Source organism: Camellia sinensis, unplaced genomic scaffold, assembly GCF_055761805.1.
Source record: "Camellia sinensis isolate YWXY unplaced genomic scaffold, ASM5576180v1 Unanchor1, whole genome shotgun sequence".
Lineage (NCBI taxonomy): Eukaryota > Viridiplantae > Streptophyta > Magnoliopsida > Ericales > Theaceae > Camellia > Camellia sinensis.
This window is the reverse complement of record NW_028128987.1, coordinates 24,167,954-24,190,622: the sequence shown is the minus strand read 5'-3', so window position 1 is coordinate 24,190,622 and position 22,669 is coordinate 24,167,954. Positions and strand designations below refer to the sequence as shown.

At 37.9% G+C, this 22,669-nt stretch overlaps 1 protein-coding gene and 1 pseudogene across 1 annotated transcript; both read left to right on the top strand.

Annotated features, from left to right (window-relative positions):
- The first annotated feature begins 8,954 nt into the window (after positions 1–8,954).
- Positions 8,955–13,137, top strand: LOC145814143 (G-type lectin S-receptor-like serine/threonine-protein kinase LECRK3). Its single transcript, XM_082910668.1, has 4 exons — positions 8,955–9,093; positions 11,559–11,631; positions 12,210–12,452; positions 12,597–13,137. Exons 1-4 carry the CDS (start codon positions 8,955–8,957, stop codon positions 13,135–13,137), a joined length of 996 nt encoding a protein of 331 aa, XP_082766794.1.
- Positions 12,557–20,116, top strand: LOC145814142 (G-type lectin S-receptor-like serine/threonine-protein kinase RLK1 pseudogene; annotated as a pseudogene).
- The last annotated feature ends 2,553 nt before the right edge of the window (positions 20,117–22,669 follow it).

The following is a 22,669-nucleotide window of genomic DNA, read 5'->3' as shown; positions in this document are numbered from 1 at the left end:
ATATATATATTCTTGAGCTCTATATGCAATAATTATAAAGGGAAAACAAATAAATAAATAAATAACCCCAATAAGGTATATCTGCATTGGCAAATCCTGTCAATATGTTAGCTTAATTGTCACTTTCCAATGTCAGGTCAGTGGAGACTAGGAGATGTTAGCTTAATTGTCAGTTTCCTGTGTCAACCGACATAAGAAGAAAATGGCAGAAAAGAAATTCAATATGTTGGTTTTGAATAAAGATTTGAGGTCGAGGATACCTTGCTCGGTGAGGGAAGTGGCATTTCCTGGCGGAACTGAGGCCTTGCCTAGTTAAAGAGTTTTCTTGGGACAACTTGACCTTGTTAAGTGAGTACCTCTTGCAACCTACATCAATTGTGAGTGACAGTGGAATAACAAATAAAGAAAGCATGAGAGAGTATGCGGATTTGAAGTATTCTTTGTTACTTTATGATGGTTTGCTTGTACTTGTTGGCTTGTCAATTGCATCCTTTTCAGTTGGGGAAAATGTTGCATTTACATTCTTAGGCAGTAGGATTGGTGGCTTTTATATCTGTTATTGCTACAGAGGTCCATTGATGGATTACCAGCTCCTACTTCATTATCAGCATCAATAAACAGGAGGGAAATTTGCTCAAATATTCGGAAGATTTAAGGGTCCAGTTTCAAGCCTAGTATTAGCATTTGTATTTGCTACTATTGTAGTGAAATATGGTTCTGGAGACACTGGTGGCATGGTGTTAACACCGAAAGAAGTCGTGTTTGGGATGCTGGGATTTCTTGCATGTAAAGTGGTTGTGGTGTTGGCAGCATTCAAAACCATGCCAATGGATTTAGAGGAGAACGAGTAACAGTATATATTTTTTATATTTTATCTATTTTGTGTGTGTGTGTGTGTGTGTGTGTGTGTGAGAGAGAGAGAGAGAGAGAGAGAGAGAGAGAGAGAGAGAGAGAGATGTCATATTCAAGAAAATGCTCGACTTACCAGCAGTTCTGAGCAGTCAGTCATGTTTGATATTTAAGGCAGTTGTGATATTCAATGATCAATTAATTACCTTTCGAAACAAAATGATAATTCAAGTCCACATCAACCGCTTTAGGAATCTGATAATGTATGTTGGCCAACAATTTGTGTGTGTAACAGAATCTTTTGCTTTTTCTTTTTCTTTTTACTTTTAATAGTTTGAGACCAGGCCATTTTGTATGGTGCCCTTACATGGACCAAAAGCAGGAACTTGTGCAATTCACACTGCAACGAAGTCTTGTTTTTTAAAGGCTTCAAATTTGGCATTCTTTTGATAAATAATTCCAGTTACCGTCTTGACCACAGCTGTCTCTATAATCTCCTTTCTAGTCGCTCCCGATACCATGACCCTGTTTCCAAATCCCTACTCCCGCAACCTATGTCATCTTCTCTGTTTCGAATGGAACCCTCACAGTTGCCTTTCGTGTGTGTGTGTTCGTGTGTGTGTGTGAGTGTGAGAGAGAGAGAGAGAGAGAGAGCTGGAGAGGTTTCAAATCTAGAGTTTGGAATAGGAGGAGAAGAAGAATAAAGAAGAATGAGAGGAAGAGAAGGTGGTTGTGGTAGTGGGGAGGGAAGAAAGGGTTGGGATAGCGGCGAAGCAGATGGCGGCGAAGTGGGTGGCAGCTGAGGCGAGCAGTGACAGGTGATAGTGGAGGTCGCCCAGTGAAAGGGATTGAAAAAATGGTGGGAGAAATTAGGGTTTGTGTTTTTATGGTTCAAGGTGTTTTTAGTAATTTTAGTTATAGATAAAATTATAATAAATTTTTTTTGAAAATTTTGGAATGTAATTAGATGGAAGGAATTTTTGGTGAAACCCCCCTTTTTTGGCTTTTTTCTAGGATAAAAGACAACTTAATTAATTTAGTTTCAAAAAGTCCTTGAGAAAAAGGAGAGTAGCTCAGGAAGGACATACCATAATTTTTCCCTTTTTTTGTGGACTATATTGCCCTTTCACACACACACACACACACACACATATATATATATATATCATATATATGAAAATCTAATCCATATATACACGATCTCATATATTTGAAAATCTAATCAGTGAAGATCTCACAAAAACTCGATCTCGAAATCTGAAGATCTTGCCGCCGACAATCTCGCTGTCCCTACACCAATGATTTTTCCTTTACTATTGTCGTCGAAGGTTACGTAGCTTTATCTCGGTCATGTGCCTCAAACATGCATTATCAAGATACCATATATCGTTACTAGATTTTGTCTTGAAACATACCTACAAAAATTTGATTTTTCTATTAGTACCCATATTTTTTTAGGTTCGTAAAAGTTAGAATTTGACACAAGTGTCTTTACACTAGGATAGAAAAAGTAGCCACGTTAGGCCTCTTAGCCAAGGTTGATATCCCTCGTATGCTCGGTATAAAACTTATTACTTATGCCCTTCTTGCTATTACACTCGCTAGCATGTTATTAAAGAAAAGTCTTACTGTACTGTGATATTCTTATCTATCTCTATCTAGTCAAGGAAAGATCTCTACTTAGCCCTACTATCATTGGAACTAGGCAACTATTAGGAGAAGATGATAGACCTATAGATATTATCTTACAAGTACTCTAAAACGAGCAACTTAACATTAACAAATGAAATATCAGAATAGGGCCTTTACCCTGGCCTGCTCTAGCCCTTTATCTAGCTGGCTTTCCTTCTTTACTAGTCTACCATTGAAAGCAATAGCAAAAGGATTTCTTTTAACAGGACATGAAGGTGAAATATAACCCTTTTTACCACAAAAATGACACGTAAGATGTGAGTGTCTAGAAGATGCATAAATAAAACTATTTTTCAAAGTTTTTTCTTTTGAAAAATGTTTATACCCAATTCCAACTCTACCAAAGGTACAATTTTGACTTTTAAGAAGTTTATCTAAAGTGTCTCTTCCTTGAGTGAGTTTTGAAAGAAACGTTTTTTCAATCTTCTATATTTTCGTTTAAAACAACTTTATCCTTTTTTTAAAGAATCATTTTCAATTTTGAAATCATTTAATTCCTTTTGTAAAATAAGGGATTCGTTTGATTTTAAAATTTCATTTTCTTCATTTATTTATTTATTTATTCATTTATTTTATTTTATTTTTGTAATACTTCAATTTTAATAGATAAAGATTCATTTTCTTTTGTTGAACTTGAAAGCAATTTTTTAAGAGCAATATTTTTAGTGCCAAGTTTTCGAAATTCATCATGCAATTCTTCAAATGCGAATTGTAATTCATCAAAAGAATAAGACTCATTGTTTTCCTCGTCATCATCTCCAAACTCCATTAGGCATAGGTTGGCAACTTCATGGTTGCTATCATCATTTTCTGAGTCACTTTCGTCGCTATCTCTCCATGCAACAATTATGGCTCTTCTTTTGTCTTTCTTGTATTGTTTCTTGAATTCCAAACAATTGGCCTTGATGTGATCAAGCTTGTTACACTCATAACAAGTGATTTCAGTTTTCTTATTATTTTCTCCTTTTGTCAAATCTTTTCTACTAAATTCTCTTTTGTTAAAATCTCATTTGAAAAATCTTCTTTCACTTTGATTCTTTTTCATAAATTTATGGAACTTTTCTATTAAGAAGGCCATTTCTTCATCATCAAATTATGAATTATCTTCATCATCCTTTTCATGAGTAGTAGTGGTTTGAAAGCTATTCCCTTCTTTTTCTTATTGTCTTCTTCTTCATCTCTTTATTTCATGATGAGCTTATGTGTGAGAATAGATCCCGTTAGCTTGTTTAGATTTAGCTTTGATAAGTCCTAGGCTTCTGTGATGGCAATGACTTTTCTCTCCTAACTTTTTGGTAATGACCTGAGCACTTTCTTATAATTTCAAGATTAGTATATATTTTACCAAGAAAGATAAACCATTTATAATATTAGTAAAACAAATAAATATTCGAGTAACTAAAGAGCTCATAATTATGGACTAACAAGCTAACTTTAGACTATTTAACTTGGTATATTCCCTTATGAGTCACTATGAGTTTATCCCAAACTTCTTTTGTTGTCTTACATGTAGAAATTCTATTGAACTCATTGGCATCCAAGGCATAGTACAACAAATTTGTGGCTTTAACATTGGATTGAGCAATTCTTGCATCAACTTATATCTACTCATCTTCAGGTTTTGCTATCTTTTCGCCTTCTACGGTTTTGATAAGGGGTTTTGGATCATTACAAATGATTTTCCAGCATCATAATTGTTAGATTGTATGTGTATGGTCATCCTGGTTTTCCAATAACTAAAGTTTGTGCCGCTAAACAATAGTGATACTTGTCCCTCAGGTAATGAATAACTAAGAGTTGCCATAATCTACTCTAAGACGCTTAAGTAAAAAATACTAGAGTCCTTGCTCTAATACCAACTGTTAACCCAAGTAGGCAAACCAATAGGGGGTGAATTGAGTTATTAAAAATAATTTCACAATATTAAATATAATAGCCAAAATATTCGAATTTAACAAATAAAAAATAGAATAATAATAATTAATATAAAAGTAAAAGCGATAAGGAAAAAAAATCAAACACAACGATTAATAGTGGTTCGGCACGCCGGGCCTATGTCCACTCCTCAAGGATCCTCCTCGAGAATTTCTTCACTATCAAAATGAATCAATACACCACGAAAGCTTCACCAAGCTTGTGGATTTTACACAAGACTTACTTTTATCCGTTGAGCCTCACTCAACAATAAATGTCTAACCCTTACAAAATCCCCTCACAAAATAATCAATAAAGATAAGAGGTATTTCAATCTCTTTTATAATGATTTTTTCACAAAGAGTAGATATGAAAGTGTAAGAACAGAGACAACACTTAGATTTGAAAATGAAAGAGCAGAGTGAAAGTACAATCAAGATTTCTATGCACACAAATTTTTTCTTTCAAAGTTCTTGATTTTTCTCCGAACAAAACACTTATATTTATACCCAAAAATCTATCAGTTGGGAAGACAGACACTCCTCTACACAGCGCTAGAATAGATAGCATGCAACTAACTTTACTTTTTTTTTCTAGCTTTGCAGCTGGCAAATTCAAACACTTCACCAAGGGATTGATTTGATTATATAAATATAATATAAAACTCAATCATTCTCCTTCAATCAATACCTTTGAATATTATATTATTTATATATATATAATTATAATATAAATGATATTCACGTATATATTTTTGCAATAAACAATATACATACATGTAACATCATATATATTAAACATAATCAAATAAAAGATTCGCCCTGAGACACCACTTGAGTATGTTTTTTTTTATCTTTTTAAATTATATATATTATATATATATATAATATTCAAATGATGCAAAATAATGGCTCATGATATACTCATCACGTGAGTGTGTCTTACATACAATTAAAATATTAAAAGATGCAAAATAAATTTGAATTCGGTGCAACATATATCAAAAAGATATAATATATTTTTATATTTTGTGTCAAATTATTATAACATGTATATATTAAAAAAATCACAAATTATCAAATAATATTTGAGACATCATCAAAATTAAACCACATGATTAACAAAATGGGTTTCAGTTGTTGAGATATTTCTACAACAATGCAATCTTCCATAGACCATTAACAATAGTTATCTCTATCAAAATATTCTAAATAGGCAACATTAGAGCATAACTAACAACAATATATAATGATGCTGTCAACAAGTTCAACAAGGTATAAAGTGGAGCAATTTCAAATCATTATTCATCTAAATCAATTATTCAAATTCTCATCATTTCATCAAATCACATTCATACTTAAACTCCCGGACCGAGTTCTTTGGTCACGGTGTATCGGTGGCCTATATTGGTAGGAGTCAGGATTTTCTAGCTTCCTTAAAAAGATTAGGTGGCGACTCCAAGTCTAGTGATACGGTCTTTATTTGGCATTTCAATAGCTTAGTAAATTTTCTACGAATTTACCAGATTTAGACCCTCACTCGTTTCACATTGTACATTATGAACAAAGACTGGGGCGAATTGTCAGTGTAAACACCTCATTTTGACTAACCATAAGACTTAGGTGTTTGGATGCTTCCCGATGATAAAAATAGTGTAGTTTCACAAAAGATAGTGTTCGGGCCATTATTGGGCTCGTTGAACATCTTTTTGTTCCATCAAAACTTGCCATTTCAATATCTTTCAAAAATAGGAGAAGGAAGGAGGCCCAATTAAATTCAAGTTGAAAGATTTTACAAATAAAAACTATTTTCATGATATCAATTGGAGTTTTATTGGGCTTTGTTGTGCAACTAGATAGTCCAAGAGTTGAAGCATGGACCCACACATCCAGTAGGCATGCATGTTTTTTAAGCCTTTGTATATCTTTGGTCCAACCGCACATCCCACTAAGGGCCGCAAAATGGGTTCACAGTCGCACTATGTATGTTCTGCGGCCACTCCACCATTGTATGGGCACATGCATGAAAATGCGGCCACACGGGGATCTTTGCCTCAGCAGATTCAATTTTTGAAAGATCTTGTTACCTTATTGGGAGAGAGGCGCTTTGAGATGAAGTGTATAGACATTAGGCTTAGCCCTAATATGTAAGTAACAGTTTAATAGATATAAATAACAGTTAGCCAGTAACATTTAAATAGTAATGGTTAAACTATAATTGTAAAACTCAAGGTTACTACAGTCCACCAAAGAGACTTGTCCTCTTAACCATTAAGATTGGACATCAGAATATTTGGAGCTCCCTCTTTTGCTACTTTGCAAACCTAGAATATTTGGAGCTCCCTCTTTTGCTACTTTGCAAACCTTACCACGGATGTCTACAACGATTATATACCTGCAACGCCATTAGTAGACCTCAAAAGATATGGTAAAATATTCAAAAGGCTAAATTACCAACATGTAGCAATTGACTAAAAGCCACGCTTTGTTTTTGACCTTCCATATTTTAAATTTTTCTTAATTTATTTTTAAAATTATTTTTTTTTGTTGAAATTAGACAGAAAATGACACATTAATAGTCACATGATATAAAAATATTTTATTATATATAATTCACACCTCTGACATAAATTCAATTTTCGATATAATAATATATTTTTTATGATATGTGGTAATTATTGTAATATTTTCTATCAAATTTTGAACATAAGTTAAATTTGGGAGTAAACTATAAGAAAGTTAAAATATGAAAGGCTAAAGTAGGAAAAATAAACTTTAAAGACCAAAATAAAAAATTGACCAAATATAAAAGGGCAAAGTGTAATTTACCTTTTATTTTATCTTTGTTTTCTGAGAAATTCTACTTATATCACCAATTTAACTTCTTACACCCTCAAAATTTAACTTTTTTAACTTTTATTTTTTATTTATATAATTTCTATAATTCCTTTATTACCCCTGTCCCTAACCTTCCTCCTCATCCTTACACCCAAAACCTAAAAAAGCTGAATCCTAATTTTCTCTCACCATCACCTCCAACCACCATCTTTATCGGCGCAAGCCCTCCAACCGCCTTATTTTTCTTTTGTCCTAAACCTAACCCTGATTTCGTTATCCACTGCTGCCTTTTTCAACTGCCATCGCGGACACCACCACGCAATCACCACCCTCTCACTGTTGTTGCCATCATATGGAGTCGTTGTCGAAGAAAGTGCCACTACCACTTTTTATCTCTACAATCCTCATGATGATGATGATTTGTGGTATGATAACTAGGACTGGGAAATCCATGGCAGAATTATCTGTGATCTCTATAGTGATTCTTCTATTGACCCTAAAGGTCATGTTTATGATTTTGGTTGCGATTTATGATAATCTTTATAAGTTACCTCCATATCTATGTTGGGTAAGGTCGGGTTTTTCTTTACTTGTTGGGTTGTAATTGTAAAGAACTAATAAAATTAGGGTAGTGAAGTGGTGGCGGAGTGGCGGGAGAGTAGCGGCGCTGGTTGTGGGACATTGGAGGTGGTGATAATGGGAGAGAATTAGGGTTAGGGTTTTTTAGGTTTTAGGTGTAAGAAGAAGGAGAATAAGGAAGGTTAGGGATGAAGGTAATAAAAAGAATTATAGAAATTTAAAAAATATAAAATAAAATAAGAAGGCTGCTATTGCTATTAGCACCTGCCTAAATTCTTTGGACCCCCCATTTCTTTGAGCCCCCACCCTAGACCCTAAATTACAATAAAATTTCTTTGAACACCCCGAAATTTACCCTTATTCATAATATTATCACACCTAAGGCACACCCATCTAATTTTGCACACCTCTCTCATTCTCCTTTTGATGACTGTCTATCTCTTGTTGAAAAGAACTCTGACAGTCATTACATCAGTAAACACCATTGCCTCAGTGAAGAGCATATTGCATCGACGGTCCATCATTGAAATTCCTATCAACTCTCAACGAAAGGAGGAATCGACTCGACGATGTCTAAAGAATGCCATCGAAAAACTCGTCGGAAATTCCTGTCCACCATTGTAGAAAACTCGTCGAAAATTCCTCTTACGTAAATATCGACTCCCATCAACAACATTGCCTCTTTCCTTTCTATCACATTTTTATTTTTTGGTTTATTTCGGCATAAAAGGGAGTTTTAGAGAGAAAAATGTTCACGAAAAACACGATTTGGTGTTGAAGATGCAAAAATTGAATTGTTCAGCACATTAGTACCAAAAATAAAGGTTATATTCGGTTCAATAGCACCAACTATCTGCATATTGTTCGGAACCCATATATGGAACTAAATGTTTGTGTTCAGTACTATGTTACAGAACATAATCTTAACAGTTGGGAAACCAGTACCGAACAGTTTGAACAAAATAGCAATGATTGAAAATGACCGAAAATGTTAATATAAGACAGATAAACTTACCAATGGAACGCTAGCCTCATCAGAATTGTTGTCATCATCCTCCATTGCTCTACAAGGTGAAATAACTGATGAAGAGTAATACGTTGGACTTGAAAAGAGCTTTTTGGTTCAAGGTTTCTGATTCAAGAGGGTTTATGATGGTGATGAAGAGGATATATTCAGGGTTTAAGATGGTCATGAAGAGTAACAAGCTTAGGGTTTATGTTGGTTGGTTATGAAGAGTAACATGTTTAGGGTTTAGAAAGGTGAAATACATAGAGATAGATGTGGAGGTAGGGGTGGGTATACAATATTGTATAGTGTTAATTCTTATTTGATAGGTGAGTGTTCCATTAAATGATCTTTTTTAATGTAGAGTTGGTTTGGGAAGTGGGTTGGCTTTTTGGCTTTTTTGGCTATTTTAGCCTGGGGCTTTTTAAAAAGCCTAGTTTGGGAAGAACTTTAGGCTTTTTTGGCTTTTTTGGATTTTTTGTGAGAGAAAGAATGTAATGATTATGGGTTGGATGTGATGTTTTGTCTTATTAGGCTAAAAAGCCTATTTTGTTTTTTATAGCTAAAATAGCCAAAAAAAAGCCCCAACTTTTGCTTCCCAAACGAAGCCGTAATTTGATTTTAGGGTATAATTGTAATAAAAGAAAAATGGGGGATTTGGTGATAGACCCCTCACTATCTAATTTGTCTTTCAAAATGACAAGAATTATAAAGATCCTTTCAAAACCCCATAATATTTTAAAACTTGTTTCTTTTACTATACTATCCTCATATATATATATATATATTAGCTCTCCTGTAAAGTCATCCTCACAGTATATTTTAGAGTAAAATTTTACTTTGACTACTAGTAAATTTTACCCTTATTCAGAGAATCAGGGTAAAATTTACTAGGATTCAAAGTAAAATTTTATATCGTTACGCACAGATATTGCTTTAGAGGTAAAATTTTACTCTCATTTTATCAAACAAAAATAGAGCACATACCAGAGTAAAATTTTACTCTCGTTCTATCAAACAAAATCAGAGCATATATAAGAGTAAAATTTTACTCTCATTTTGTCAAACAAAAATAGAGGACATACCAAAGAAAAAAAATAGACAAATAGAGAGATAGAGAGAGCACATATATTGCCTTAGATTTGGTTCAAACTAGAGTAAAATTTTACGGTCTGAAAAACAAAGCATGATGAGGAGACAGAGAAAAAGAGGGAGAGAATATAAATCTGAGATGATAGATCTCAAATTTGAGGTCATCAATCTTAGATCTGAAGTCTTGGACGCTAACGACGATGATGGTGGCATCGAATGGCACTAGTAGTTGAGATGCTAGTGGTGAAACAGTGGTGACAATAGTGATAACGAACAACATTGATGGTTGAGATGGTGTTGGTGGAGACGACGGAGGTGGTGGAAACGATAGTAGTCATGGTAGTCGTGGTAGTAGAGATGGTGATGGTGGTAGTGGTGTAGACGGTGGTGGTGGTGGTGGTGGTGGTGGTGGTGGAGAGAGATCTTAAAAAGACATAGAGAAAGAAAGAGTTGAGAGAGAGATGATAAACTGATGGAGAGAAAGAGGAGAAAGATAGAGAGTGCGTGTGTGAAGGGGTAAATTTGTCACACAAAATATAAATCTAAAAATTTTTATCCTTTATACAAGACTTTATAATTATGAGGGCATTTTGAAAGTATAATTTTTTTTTTTTTTTGGTCATTTTAACAAGAAAGGAAGATAAGAGGAATTTATGGCCAAATTTCCCAAGAAAAATTAGAAATTGGGGTGTCCAAAAAATTTAAGCACGTGTTAATACTCTAAAAAAAATTGAATTTTAAAGGTGTAAGGAGTTAAATTGGTGATATAAGTAGAATTTCATTATTTTCTTGCATCAATCTTAATGAATTTTTATATGTGTCGTGATACTTTGATGATATGTTTGGATTTTTTATTTTTATTTTTATTTATGGGAGAAAATAAAAAAGCTAGAAATTGTGTGGGCTATTTCAATTTTGAACTCACGAAACCGTGTGGACTATTCAACGAACACAAGGTTTTGTTGGTAAAGGTGTCAAAATCAAATGATCAAAAACATTGCTTATGTACCCATCAAATGTTGAGAATTCTAGAAATAATCAAATGTTAAGAATTCACTAATAAAAATTTTAAAAATACTTTTTAATACTTATCAATTTGAAGATTTAACTAATATATGATATAAATATAAACTAATACAATTTTAAAACTTGATTAGTGCACTTGAGGATGCGTGACTAACTGGATGCATATGAAAGCATGGCAAATATTCATTTATTTATTTTGCATGATATTTAGTGATTCAAGAAAATATAGGCTTGAATCTTATTTTCAAATTTTTTTCATGTCTAAAAAGTTAATCCTCCCCATTAGTACACATATATTGATCTGTTCACTGTACTAATTGATTCATAGCCGAGTTAATACCCAATTCACTATAAATATGATAAATTCACAATTAATATGATTATTATAAAAACATTTTTCTCTTTAATTCTTTGAAATTACAAGCTAACCCATTTTCATTTTTATTAATTGTCATTCCATTAAAACTTGTCCTTTCTGTATTGCGCATATCATGTGAGGTGAAATTGAGTCCAACATTATGACAATTATCGGTATTTTATTTTATGGACTTTTAATGGTCCAGACAACTATATATGTGGCTCTGATAGTGTCATTGAAACCATACTAGTGATCCACAATGTTGCCCATTCTAAGGGGTATTAATATTCAATAATGGTGACCAAAGACTAACAAGAAGGAAGGGGTACATTTGAAATTATGCTATGGATATAGAAGTCTTTGCTGAAAGGAAGTCTTTTCCTTTGCCTAAAAACACTTTGGTCTTTGTTTTTTTATTCATTTATTTCCATCTACCCAAATCGAGCTTGATCTATCTATCAATGGCTCGTGCTCTACGTCATCATCTACTCTTCCTCTTCTTGTTACTCTTCCTCCTGCCATTTTCTATTGTTGCTCAGACTAATGGTACCGTAGACGTGGGTACATCTATCACTGCATATAACAAGGACACCCCATGACTTTCACCCTCTGGTGTTTTTGCATTTGGGTTTAAACCACTTGAGGAAAAAAATCTCTTCTTGCTCTCCATATGGTATTACCAAATACCAGACCAAACCATTGTCTGGTATGGGTATCATGGTGTCCCTATCTCAATTGGATCCAAACTAGGCCTAACTGTTGACAGAGGGCTAGTGCTCAGTGACCCTTAAGGTAATGAATTGTGGCAGTCTTAGCCTATTCTCGACAATGTTGCATATGGTTTTATGAATGATAGTGGCAACTTTGTACTTGTGCACAGCGATTCTATCAATCTATGGGAGAGTTTCAAAAATCCAACTGATACCATGTTGCCTACACAGATTATGGAGTCATGTGGGGTAATATTTTCTCGCCTTTCGGAGACCAATTTCTCGCAGGGAAGGTTTCAATTCCGTTTGTTGCCAGACGAGAATCTTGTCGTTAATACCAGAGATATCACTACCAATTTTGCTTATGATGCTTACTATATCAGCGGCACGTATAATCCCTTCAATTCGTCCAATTTTGGTTACTAAGTGATCTTTGATGACACAAGATTCATGTACATATTGAGAAGGAATAACCATAGATTCGATATGACACCATAGAGTATGTTGTTCCCAGCTACTGAAAATTTTCACAGAGCAACTCTGAATTTTGATGGAGTTTTCACCCAATATTATCATCCGAAGACTTTCAACAGCGGTACAAAGTGGACTCCTATTTGGTCACAGCCAGATAATATATGTGTTGATATTTGTGGAACTGAAGGCAGTGGGGCTTGTGGGTTTAACAGCATTTGCAAACTCAATGATTATAAAAGGCCAAATTGCAAATGCCCGCGAGGGTATTCCTTACTTGATCCAAGCAATGCGTATGGACGCTGCAAGCCAAATTTCGCACAAGGTTGTTTAGAAAATGACATCAATTCCACGGAAGATATCCACGATTTTGAGACACTAATCGATACTGATTGGCCAACATCTAACTATGAACAATTGGTGTCTGGGACTGAAACGCCATGCAAAAGGTCTTGCATCAATGACTGTTTTTGTGCTGTTGCCATTTTGAGAGGAGATAGTTGCTGGAAGAAGAAGCTGCCACTTTCAAATGGGAGAGAGGACAATGTTGTTAATGGTCAGGCTTTCATGAAGTTTAGGAAAAGCAATCTTCCTCTATTATAGCCTCCTCCTCAAACTCTTCCTTCTCCTCCGGTTCCAAAAACAAAGAAGAACCAGAGGACCTTAATTCTCATTGGATCGGTTCTATTGGGTAGCTCTATGTTCATCAATTTTGTATTGATTGGTGCTGTTTGCTTGGGCTTTTTCCTCATCTACCACAAGAAAAGCATAAAAATTCATCATGTCAATCACAATGCTGTGGAGACTAATCTTTGTTATTTTACTTACGAAGAGCTTGTAGAAGCTACAAATGGTTTCAAGGAAGAACTGGGAAGCGGAGCTTTTGGTATTGTTTACAAATGGGCGATACAAATGGGTTCCAGAGTAGTTGTTGCAGTGAAGAAACTAGATAGGGTGGTTCAAGAGAAAGAGAAGGAATTCAAAACTGATGTAAATGTAATTAGGCAGACACATCACAAGAATCTGGTCCGACTACTCGGATTTTGTGACGAAGAACAACATTGGATGTTAGTGTACGAGTTCATGAGCAATGGGACTTTAGCAAGCTTTCTCTTTGTGGAGAAGAAGCCAAGTTGGAATCAAAGGACCCAAATTGCATTGGAGATTGCCAGAGGACTTGTGTACCAGCATGAAGAATGTAGTACCCAGATCATCCATTGTGATATAAAGCCTCAGAACATACTTCTGGATGATTATTACAATGCTCGGATTTCTGACTTTGGGTTGGCTAAACTTCTGATGTTGAACCAGAGTAAGACCAGGTTCTGTCTTGTGCTGTTCCTGGTATATGGCATAGACTCCCATTTATATCATTAGAAAGTACTCACTGAAACTCTCTATATTTCAAAGGAAAAACTAAAAACAATTTTTGGGATAGTGAGACAGGATGGTTTAATGACCTAACACAATTGAAACTTTTTGTTAATACTCGCAGAGAATGAAAACTTCAACAATTTGGTTTTGCTAAAGAGATATATAACCGTGGTATCACTATAGGAAATCGGGCTCTTGGTGGCAGCGTTTCAAAAATGCCGCCTTAGGTCTAAAAAAACACTACCATAAGAAAAGGCGACATTTCTAAATTGCATCACAGATGCAGCTGCCATCTTAGGCTTACGGCGTTTCAAAAACATCAATAATGTCTTACAACGACAATTATGAAAAACGTTGCAATATCCTAATATCCTAACGTCTATCACCTTCTTTCCGTCTCTGTCAACTAATGATGTCATATCCAACATTTAGTGGTGCTTTCAAGAAACACCACATTTTATTTATTTATTTATTTTTTTGGAACTTCCAAATCCTTATCATACCAATTTTAGCCTTTTGGTTTAAAAAGAAATTCTATTATTCCACCAAATCAAAAAATCATTTGAAAATTCTCACAAAAAAAAAAAAAAATTGGAAGAAAATTGGAGGGGGGGGGAAAAACAGAGGGTATAGCGACCCCGGTCTTTTCCCATTTGATTATTATATTTGGACTTAGGCTCCGTAGATTCTGTCATTATATAATTGTTGTTGTTGTCCCTTATTTTCTCATTTGGAGTTATAGGTTGTGTTGGGCAGGTTTGTTTCAGGTTGGTTGGGTTTAGAAATCAAGTGTTGCTGTCCAGAATTTTGGATCTTCGCTCGAGCGAGGAGTTGGTCGCTCGAGCGAGCTGTTGTTTTTTTTGGTTCTTCGCTCGAGCCAGGGTTTGATCGCTCGAGCGAGAGGTTGCGTCTGGTATGGACCTGTAGCTTTGCATTCTTGGCTCGAGCGAGCTTTTTTTTGCTCGAGCGAGTATTTCTTGTGTCTGGTCGCTCGAGCGACCAATTCTTCGCTCGAGCGAGCCTGTCCAGTTTTATTAGACAGCAGCGGGTTTTGATCAGTTTTTCATCCTCTTTTTAGATTCCAAACCCTAAGGTTCGACTTCTCCCTCACCCTACTCACCTTCTCTCTTAGATTTGATCCACTTAGGGTGTGTTTCTACCCTAGATCCTTCATTAAAAAGAGTGTGTGAGTCAAGGGCTTCGTTTTAATCTGAATTGTTGGTAGTTTGGAGCACTTTGAAGTTTGGGTCTTCATCTCCATCTTCTCTTTTGGGGCTATTTCTTCGAGGTAGGGATTTCCTACTCCATTCTATAAGTTTTGTTCTAAGTTTTGGTATTTTGATATGTTGGGGATACTTTGATAATTTTGGGAAAAACCCTAGTTGTAATAATTAATTAATTTGTATAATTGATTTAAGGGAATTGAGGAATTTGGTTAAATTCATGAAATTGGGGAATTTGTTGATTAAATGGTGTAGTTGGATAATTTAAATCACTTGCCTATTGAATTGTTGATATATTTATTTCCAAGTCTAGAAATAACTGTTTTGGGCTATCGGTGGAGGATAGTCATGATTGTTGTAGACAATGCATGCGGATTAGGTATAACTGAAACTAATCGCATTGGTTGTGTCATTAATTTTGACTGTTGAATTAATATAGACATTATGTGTATTGACTGTGTGTTGTATATGTGATGTGTTTACATACTTTGTTTTGTGTTGGAGGAGATAGGGGATGTACTCCACTATTTAGGGGAAGATAGGGGATGGACCTCTAAACCGGATTTTTGTTTGGGAGGAGATAGGGGATGGACTCCATTAGCATCACTTTTATGTGTGCTTATTTATATTGAAGTGTATTTATTGATACAGCACTAAAATGTGTATCAAATTGGAAGTATGAAGTGTTTTGATTTGAGCCTGAGTCTCATCTGTTTGTTAACATTGGAAGAATGTGAATATGACATATATATATATATATATATATTTCACCGTTGTAAGTTTGGCCAGGTTCTGAGCCATATTGATAATATTGGAAAGTAAAACGTGTCTCAGACTTTAATGTCATGAAACTGTATAATGATGTAATTGATTATCTTGGTTAACCATCTGTTGAATGCTATTGCTTTATTCATTGCTTATATGTGGTTTAGTATATTTCTACTGGGCTGTGGCTCACCCTTTATGGGAACATCATTTTCAGGTTCAGGTGATAAGCTACCTCCAAGGACTTAGCTTAGAAGGACTTGGATTCTGAAGACTATTTTCAGTTGTTTGCTTTTATTTGTTAGTACATGTAAACACTCAAGCCTAGGGCTTTATTTGTATTTGAGTTAGAACTCATACTTTTGTGTCCAAGTTTTGGCTTGGAAAGATGTAAGCCTGTAGGGCATTTAATTTGATGTTACATGTAATGCGTTTGTTTAGTAAGACTCTGATGATTATTATAATGAATTATTAAAGTGTTTTCTTTAAATAATGCATGTCAATGTTATATATAATGGGTTAATTTTTAGGGCGTTACAACTTGGTATCAGAGCGTACCGGGTTTGAATACTTTGGGTACGTGGGAAGTGATTAGTATCACAATGGGTTCATCTCGTCTGATAGAGACTTAGTGTAATGTTATATGCTTATGTGATAACATGTTTATGTGATTATGTGGGTATGGAATGTAGTTTCTTGGATGTGATTGGACCCTTGAGTTTCTTGTAGTCTTGTTGGAAAGGCACTTGATCACTGCTGCTTCCAACCGGAACTATAGTAACGTATTGGGACTATCATTATCCGGGAATGAAATTCGTAGGTGCTTATGTGATTATATGCTTACGTGGAATGAATTATTGTTGTCCAATGCATTAGGCCGTGAGTGTTTAGCTTCAGCACATTTATTAATGTGCTAATGTCTTTGTTTCCTTTATTAGGATGTCAGGACGAGGACGAGGACGCGGTAGGCGTGGTAGGCCGGGTAGGCAGGAGGTGCCTGTGCCAAAGGAGATTCCGGCAGTTCAGGAGGGAATTGGCCAGGCCAATGTGGCCGAGCCAGTAGGCCAGCAGGCTATGGGCGCTCTAGCCCGAGAGATAGCAGGGGCATTCAGGGAGTCAGTAGGCATTCTCAGAGCTGAGAATCAAGCTCAGGTTGTTGTTGCGGATGCAGGACCCTCCTTTCTGAAGAGGGAGTTCTTCCGGTCTAACCCGGATGAATTTGTGGGTGATCCTAAAGAGCCGCTTAAGGCAGATGAATGGCTCGAACAGACAACGAAGACGTTTGAGATGCTTGGCATCGAAGACGAGGGGTTGAAAGTGACCTTGGCATCTTTCCAGTTGAAGGGGGATGCGGGTCAGTGGTGGAAGTTTACTAAGGGTCGTATAGGAGGTACATGGTAGGCTTTTGTGAATGCTTTCCAGGAGAAGTTCTTATCTCCAGCAGTCAGGGAGAAGCTGAGAGACCAGTTTTGTTAGCTTAAGCAGTTGAGTTCTTCAGTGGCCGAGTTTGAGGCTGCATTTACTAGTTTGTCCAGGTTTGCACCTGAGTTGGTGGCGTTTGAGGAACGCCGTTGTATTGAGTTTGAGAAGAAGTTGAGGCGTGGCCTCAAGCTGAGAGTTGGGGGAACTATGATTCGGGATTATGGGCGTATGGTTGATGCTGCAGCCCACATGGAAATTATGATGCAGGAGGAGGAGGAAGGACAGAAGGGCTCCAAGAGGAGTCAGGATAGTCAGAGTGATGGTAGGAGACAGAAGGGTTTTAATCCTCAACAGTCTCAGGGTAGCTTTTCTAGATCGACTTTTCCTGTGCCGAGTGCTAGTTTAGGGAAAGGCAGTCAGGGAGACATTACCTGTTTCAAGTGTGGCCAGCTGGGCCACAAGTCTCCATTTTGTCCTCAGAGGGGAGGAGTGCAGAGAGCAGCATCATCTACGGCTCGATCTCAGAGCCAGAGTCAGGGTAGAGGCCAGCCACTCTCATGTTATCAATGTGGTCAGCCAGGGCATATGAAGAGGTATTGCCCGCAGTTGGGTGGCACACCTGGTGCATCTGGTTTGAGGCCGATTCAGGGTCAGCAGCCAGCTTAGTCGGGTCAGGCCACGAGGGCCAATCAGGGGGGCTCATCGTCCCAGTCGATGCAACAATCTTATGCTCCTAGGGGTGAGCAGGTTGATCAGAGGTCGGCTGGGCGCGTGTATGCTGTTACCGCGCAGGATCTTGTGCCAGCACCATCAGTTGTGAGAGGTACCTTCTTGTTTTGCAACTCGGTTGCTAATGTTTTGATTGATACGGGTGCATTCCATTCCTTTGTGTCTGCTGCATTTGCATCTGTTTTAGAGTTGGAGTTAGCACAGTTAGCATCTCCTATATGTGTAGTGTCACCTCTTGGGGGTGAATTGATTTTGAAACAAGGTGTTAGGGGTTGTGATATAGAGGTTGATTACCATAGAATCCCATTTTCCTTTGTAGTTATGCCTATGAGAGGTTTCGATGTTATTTTGGGTATGGACTGGTTATCGTCATACCGGGCAGTTATTGATTGCTACCGCCAGAGAGTCACTTGTTGTACCGTGAGCGGAGAGTATTTTCATTTTCTGGGGGACTGGGTTGGTAATGTGTTGCCACCGGGGTATGTTCCGCGAGGACGGAGTGAGCTTAGTAGTCTACTTGCTAACCTTTCGATTAGTGAGGATGTTGAGACTCAGATTGTGTTGCCAAGGGTGGTTTGTGAGTACTCGGACGTCTTCCCCGAGGATCTTGTTGGTTTGCCACCGCATCGAGAGATTGAGTTCTCTATTGACCTAGTGCCCGGCACGGCGCCGATTTCTATGGCACCTTATCGTTTTGCCCCAGCCGAGTTAGTTGAGTTAAAGATTCAGCTCCAGGAGTTGCTAGATAAGGGCTTTATATGTCCTAGTGTTTCGCCGTGGGGAGCACCGGCCCTCTTTGTTAAAAAGAAAGGTGGTGCTTTGAGACTTTGTATAGATTACCGGAAATTGAATCGGGCTACGGTTAAGAATAAGTACCCTATGCCTCGTATAGATGATCTGTTCGATCAGTTGAAGGGTTCCCGTTGTTTCTCAAAGATAGACTTGAGATCGGGTTATCATCAGTTAAGAGTCAGGGAGGAGGATATTCCGAAAACGGCATTCCGTACGCGGTATGGCCACTATGAGTTTCTGGTGATGCCATTTGGGCTCACCAATGCACCGGCACTTTTTATGGATTTGATGAACCGGATATTCCGGGAATTTTTAGATCGTTTTGTAGTCGTATTCGTGGACGACATCCTTATCTATTCACCTTCTGAGGAGAAGCACAAGGAACACTTGAGAGTGGTGCTTGAGTTACTTAGAGCCCATAAGCTTTATGCTAAGTTTGGAAAGTGTGAGTTCTGGCTAGAAGAGGTCAAGTTCTTAGGCCATGTAGTTTCTGGGGAAGGATTGTCTGTTGATACATCCAAGATTGAGGCGGTGCAAGATTGGGCACAGCCTAAGAGTGTGTTTGAGATCCGCAGTTTTCTGGGGTTAGCTGGGGATTATCGTCGGTTTGAGAAAGATTTCTCCAGATTAGCTTCGCCTTTAACTAGATTGACTCGGAAGGGAGTCAAATTTGTATGGAGTAAGACTTGTGAAAAGTCGTTTCAGGAGCTGAAAGTTAGACTAACCACCGCTCCAGTCTTGATTATTCCAGAGAGAGGGTTGGGTTATGCAGTCTATTGTGACGCCTCACGAGAGGGTCTGGGTTGTGTGTTGATGCAGGAGGGGAAAGTGATTGCCTATGGCTTACGTCAGTTGAAAATTCACGAGCAGAATTACCCTACGCATGACCTAGAGTTAGCAGCTGTGATATTTGCCCTGAAGATTTGGAGGCATTATCTTTATGGTGAGAGATTCGAGGTATTCTCGGATCATAAGAGTCTGAAATATTTGTTTACACAGAAAGACTTGAACTTGAGGCAGAGGAGGTGGATGGAGTTCATAGAGGATTATGACTTTGAGTTGCATTATCATCCGGGAAAGGCCAATGTGGTGGCCGATGCCCTTAGCAGGAAACCTGTTGGTGTCATAGCTAGTATAGCCATCCGAGAATGGCAGATGTTGGGTCCACTTGGGGAGTTTGATTTACTTTTGGGCGAATCCATTGAGGCTGCGGCCTTGTTTTCTGTTGTTGCACAGCCTACACTTGTGACTCGAGTGTTAGAGGCTCAGAGGGGTGACCTTGAGATAGAATCGCTTTGTGAGAAGATTTCCGGTGGGAAGGTTGAGAAGGGTTTGACGATGTATTCCGACCTGACTGTGAGATACCGAGACCGTCTGTTTGTGCCGGAGTCTTGCCGAGAGGAGGTACTCTGAGAGTTCCATCATTCACGCCTTGCGGTGCATCCAGGAGGCACTAAGATGTATCGGGATTTGGGTCGCCAGTTCTGGTTGCGGGGTATGAAGAGAGATGTGGCAACTTTCGTATCTAAGTGCCTTACTTGTCAGCAAGTGAAGGCCGAACATCAGAGGCCGGCGGGTTTGTTGCAACCCTTGCCTATTGCCGAGTGGAAGTGGGAACACGTCACTATGGACTTCGTTGTGGGTCTTCTAAGGACTCAGCGGGGTAGTGATGCTATTTGGGTGATTGTAGATCGGTTGACTAAGTCGGCGCATTTCATTCCTATGCGCGTGAGAGATTCGGTAGATCATCTTGCCGATTTGTACATTTAGGACATAGTGAGGTTACACGGGGTTCCAGTGACGATCGTCTCAGATAGAGATCCTCGTTTTACTGCCAGGTTGTGGCAGAGTTTGCAGAGTGCCTTAGGCACTAAGTTAACCTTTAGCACGGCTTATCATCCTCAGACTGACGGGCAGTCCGAGCGTACTATTCAGATCCTTGAGGATATGCTTCGGGGTTGTGTTCTAGACTTTAGTGGGTCGTGGGAGAGGCACTTGCCGTTGGTGGAGTTTGCCTACAACAACAGTTTCCAGTCTAGTATCGGTATGGCACCATTTGAGGCCTTGTATGGCCGACCGTGTAGATCTCCTGTTTGTTGGGCCGAGGTGGGTGATGCACCTCTGTTGAGTCCGGAGTTGGTGAGGGAAACAACGGAGAAAGTTGAGATTATCCGTAAGAGGCTTGTTACAGCACAGAGTCGTCAGAAATCTTATGCCGACCGTAGGAGGAGACCTTTGGTATTTGAGGTGGGTGATCATGTCTTTCTGAAGATATCACCTAGGCGGGGTTTGATGAGGTTTGGGAAGAGCGAGAAGTTTTCCCCTCGATTCATTGGTCCGTTTGAGATCCTTGAGAGGATTGGCGAGGCTGCTTATCGTTTAGCTTTACCACCGCAGCTGTCCGGAGTACATGACGTGTTTCATGTGAGTATGCTTCGGAAGTATGAGCCGGATCCATCACATGTGTTGGATTGGACTGATTTAGTGATTGATGAGGATGTTTCATATGAGGAGAGACCGGTTCGGGTCTTGGATAGGCGGGATCAAGTTCTGCGAGGCAAAACCATCCCTTTGGTCAAAGTTTTGTGGAAACACCACGGAGTGGAGGAAGCCACTTGGGAACGTGAGTTGGAAGTCCGCCAGAAATATCCGGACATGTTTGTTGATTTATAATCTTATAATTAGATTCTGTTATATTGTTGAACTTAAGAGCTTTATATATGTCTTAAGTTGTAAAACATTGAGTTTGTATTGGTAAATGGGTGTATCTTGAAACTTGCTTCATTATAGGAGTTTAGTGTAATATTGCATCTGTTGAGTACATTGTTGAATGGGTTGTATATATCATGCGATTGAATATGATATGGGAATTGTTAACATTGAAAGGAATAATGCATAATAGTGATGCAGGCTGAAATATATGTTGTTTTATATATTGTGGGATACCCCTTGATAAAGAGATGAAGTGACCAGTATTGGGTCAAGAGGTTTATTGTTGTTATATAATATCTTTGGGAGTTGAGAAAAACTTTCGTTTTACAAACTTATGCTTAATTTCGGGGACGAAATTCTTTTAAGGGGGGGAGGTTATAGCGACCCCGGTCTTTTCCCATTTGATTATTATATTCGAACTTAGGCTCCGTAGATTCTGTCATTATATAATTGTTGTTGTTGTCCCTTATTTTCTCATTTGGAGTTATAGGTTGTGTTGGGCAGGTTTGTTTCAGGTTGGTTTGGTTTAGAAACCAAGTGTTGCTGTCCAGAATTTTGGATCTTCGCTCGAGCGAGGAGTTGGTCGCTCGAGCGAGCTGTTGTTTTTTTGGTTCTTCGCTCGAGCCAGGGTTTGATCGCTCGAGCGAGAGGTTGCGTCTAGTATGGACCTGTAGCTTTGCATTCTTGGCTCGAGCGAGCTTTTCTTTGTTTGCGCGAGTATTTCTTGTGTCTGGTCGCTCGAGCGACCAATTCTTCGCTCGAGCGAGCCTGTCCAGTTTAATTAGACAGCAGCGGGTTTTGATCAGTTTTTCATCCTCTTTTTAGATTCCAAACCCTAAGGTCCGACTTCTCTCTCACCCTACTCACCTTCTCTCTTAGATTTGATCCACTTAGGGTGTGTTTCTACCCTAGATCCTTCATTAAAAAGAGTGTGTGAGTCAAGGGCTTCGTTTTAATCTGAATTGTTGGTAGTTTGGAGCACTTTGAAGTTTGGGTCTTCATCTCCATCTTCTCTTTTGGGGCTATTTCTTCGAGGTAGGGATTTCCTACTCCATTCTATAAGTTTTGTTCTAAGTTTTGGTATTTTGATATGTTGGGGATACTTTGATAATTTTGGA